Here is a 2,099-nt window from a genome sequence, read left to right as displayed (position 1 = left end):
CTAGAAATATTTGAAGGAATGAATTTTTATTTATGTTCCCGTTGCTTGTAATGTTCAGCTTATTTTACATTGATTTCCCTTTAGAATTTGTCTCCTCCAATATGAGGTCAAGCCACTCTCCATCTTTATAGATATACAAGAAGTCCCTGGTGTTCCTGCCTCTAGGCTTTGAGATTTGGGATCATTCAGTGACAGAGGTTCAGTGAGAAAGATAAGACAGCCAGGTATCTTGGTATTAGATTCAGTTCTCAAAGTATTGATTTCATTTGGAATGCTGGAACTCTCTCAGATGGTTGATTTCTAAGGCTTGGTTATCAGTGTGAGCCACTCTGTGCAAAGCAGCAGGCCAGCGGGTCCCACATATTCTTAGAATCACAGGTATATAAACAAAGAACTTAGAGTTTTGTTGGCAAGTAGAAATATTAAATGCTGAGGATGATTGCAGCAAGATGTACACAATGAAGGTGGTGGTAATTTAATTGGTGGTGGTGGGGGGGTGGAACTCCTAAATTGGAATGAGCTCCAAATATAAGACAACAGAATCCTAAGTAGTAAGTAGATCTTCACGGAAGTGTGTGCTTGAAGCTTTCTTAACATTAAAGCTCCTATTAAGTCCAGAGCAGTCATTACTATTCTTTTAGATTTGACTTCTACAACAAACACATTTCAGACCTCACTGGCTACATTAACAAAATGAATATACAGTCAATTACTCTCCAACCTTTGAGCCAATGATCTTGACAACAACTCAGACAATTTCACCATAATCACCAGGCAGGCATACACATCTGGGCTTCTGGCCAACACTGGCATGTGTGAAGTCAAGAACAACCATCTAAACTTTGGGACCATTTTATGCAAATGAGACAAATGAAATTCATCCCTTTGTTTCCTTACTAATCTTCTCTAATGTGTCATTCTTCAGGGGCTACTACTTTGAATTGTTTACTATTAGTTGATTAAATTTTTATAAGCTTGATTATTTGGCACAATTGGGTAAGGTTATTTTGCTGCTAAGCTTCTATTTCTCCACAGTAGTGGTTCTCAGATTTCAGGGTGCTTAAAATTACTTGGGGGATCTTGTTAAAAAATGCATGTTCTCCATGCTCCACTCCCAAGATACGGATTTACTAGATATGGAGCAGGGCTCAGGAATCTGTGTTTTAAGTGCCCTAGAGAATCTGGTACAGCCCACAGAGACGAACGCAGGTGGGTTTCTTTTTTCTCCAACCACTAGATGAAGATAAGCCTGATTCAAATTATTTTTTTCATAATTTACTGTCCTTATGATAATAATTTGAACAAACTAGAATAAATAACTCTTGAATATAAAACTGATGGCTTCTATCCAAATTAATCCTGTTTTTCTTGCAATGATGTAAGTTACTCACCATGTCATAAATGAAGTTTGTTACCCAGTAGCATGTCACACCGATGCCTGAAATGTGTTGCAATTGTTTGGCTTTGGTTTGATGTTCCCTTACAATGTAGGTGACAAAGCTGGCGGTGGTGACAGAGTAGCCCATCAGGATGGACAGTGCCACTAAAATATCAATTAAACTGCTGATTCTGTAGTGAGCAATAGGGAGAGGAAAGCACACGTAAGTTTTTGGAGCTCTTTTCCTTTCAGAGAGATTCATGACTCAAGCTATCAACAAAACAGCGCAAGAGTTGGCTGTGACACAAATATGGCTTCCTCTAAGGCAGCCAGATAATATCTCCAATGTGCCTCTTCTGTGACCCTGGAATAAATGTAGTTTTAGTGCATCTGAATCGACTAGGGATATTTGATAGAAAAGCCTCAGTCTCCAAGGGTTACAGGGTATATGCAAAGGGTATATATGTCTTGAGCATAGAAATAGTACTTAAATGCTATGCAGGGAAGTTGAAATGACGGAGCATTTATGCACTTGATTCATGAAAGCAGCAGACTCTGTGAATCCGCAGTCAACAAGCTCTGCTTGGCAAGCCCACTCTGCACCCTTTCAGAAACTTCCTTTTATCTCAGCCAGTGACTTATATTACCAGCCCTTCTAGACTGACATTCATTCAGATACAACTGTGATTTCCAATTATAGCACTGTATGCAGAGGCTCAGC

General features: G+C 39.3%; 1 protein-coding gene across 1 annotated transcript in view; it reads right to left on the bottom strand.

Annotated features, from left to right (window-relative positions):
* Positions 1 to 2,099, bottom strand: part of ABCA12 (ATP-binding cassette, sub-family A (ABC1), member 12) — a 203,578-nt gene that overhangs the window by 37,184 nt on the left and 164,295 nt on the right. Inside the window, 1 exon segment of the mRNA XM_012651460.1 lies at positions 1,392 to 1,569. Coding sequence (XP_012506914.1) covers positions 1,392 to 1,569 — 178 coding nt within the window.

The sequence above is a fragment of the Propithecus coquereli genome, unplaced genomic scaffold, assembly GCF_000956105.1.
Source record: "Propithecus coquereli isolate 6110/MARCELLA unplaced genomic scaffold, Pcoq_1.0 Scaffold357, whole genome shotgun sequence".
NCBI classification, from domain to species: Eukaryota; Metazoa; Chordata; class Mammalia; order Primates; family Indriidae; genus Propithecus; species Propithecus coquereli.
The sequence above is the reverse complement of the archived record's forward strand: the minus strand, read 5'-3'. Positions and strand labels throughout refer to the sequence as shown.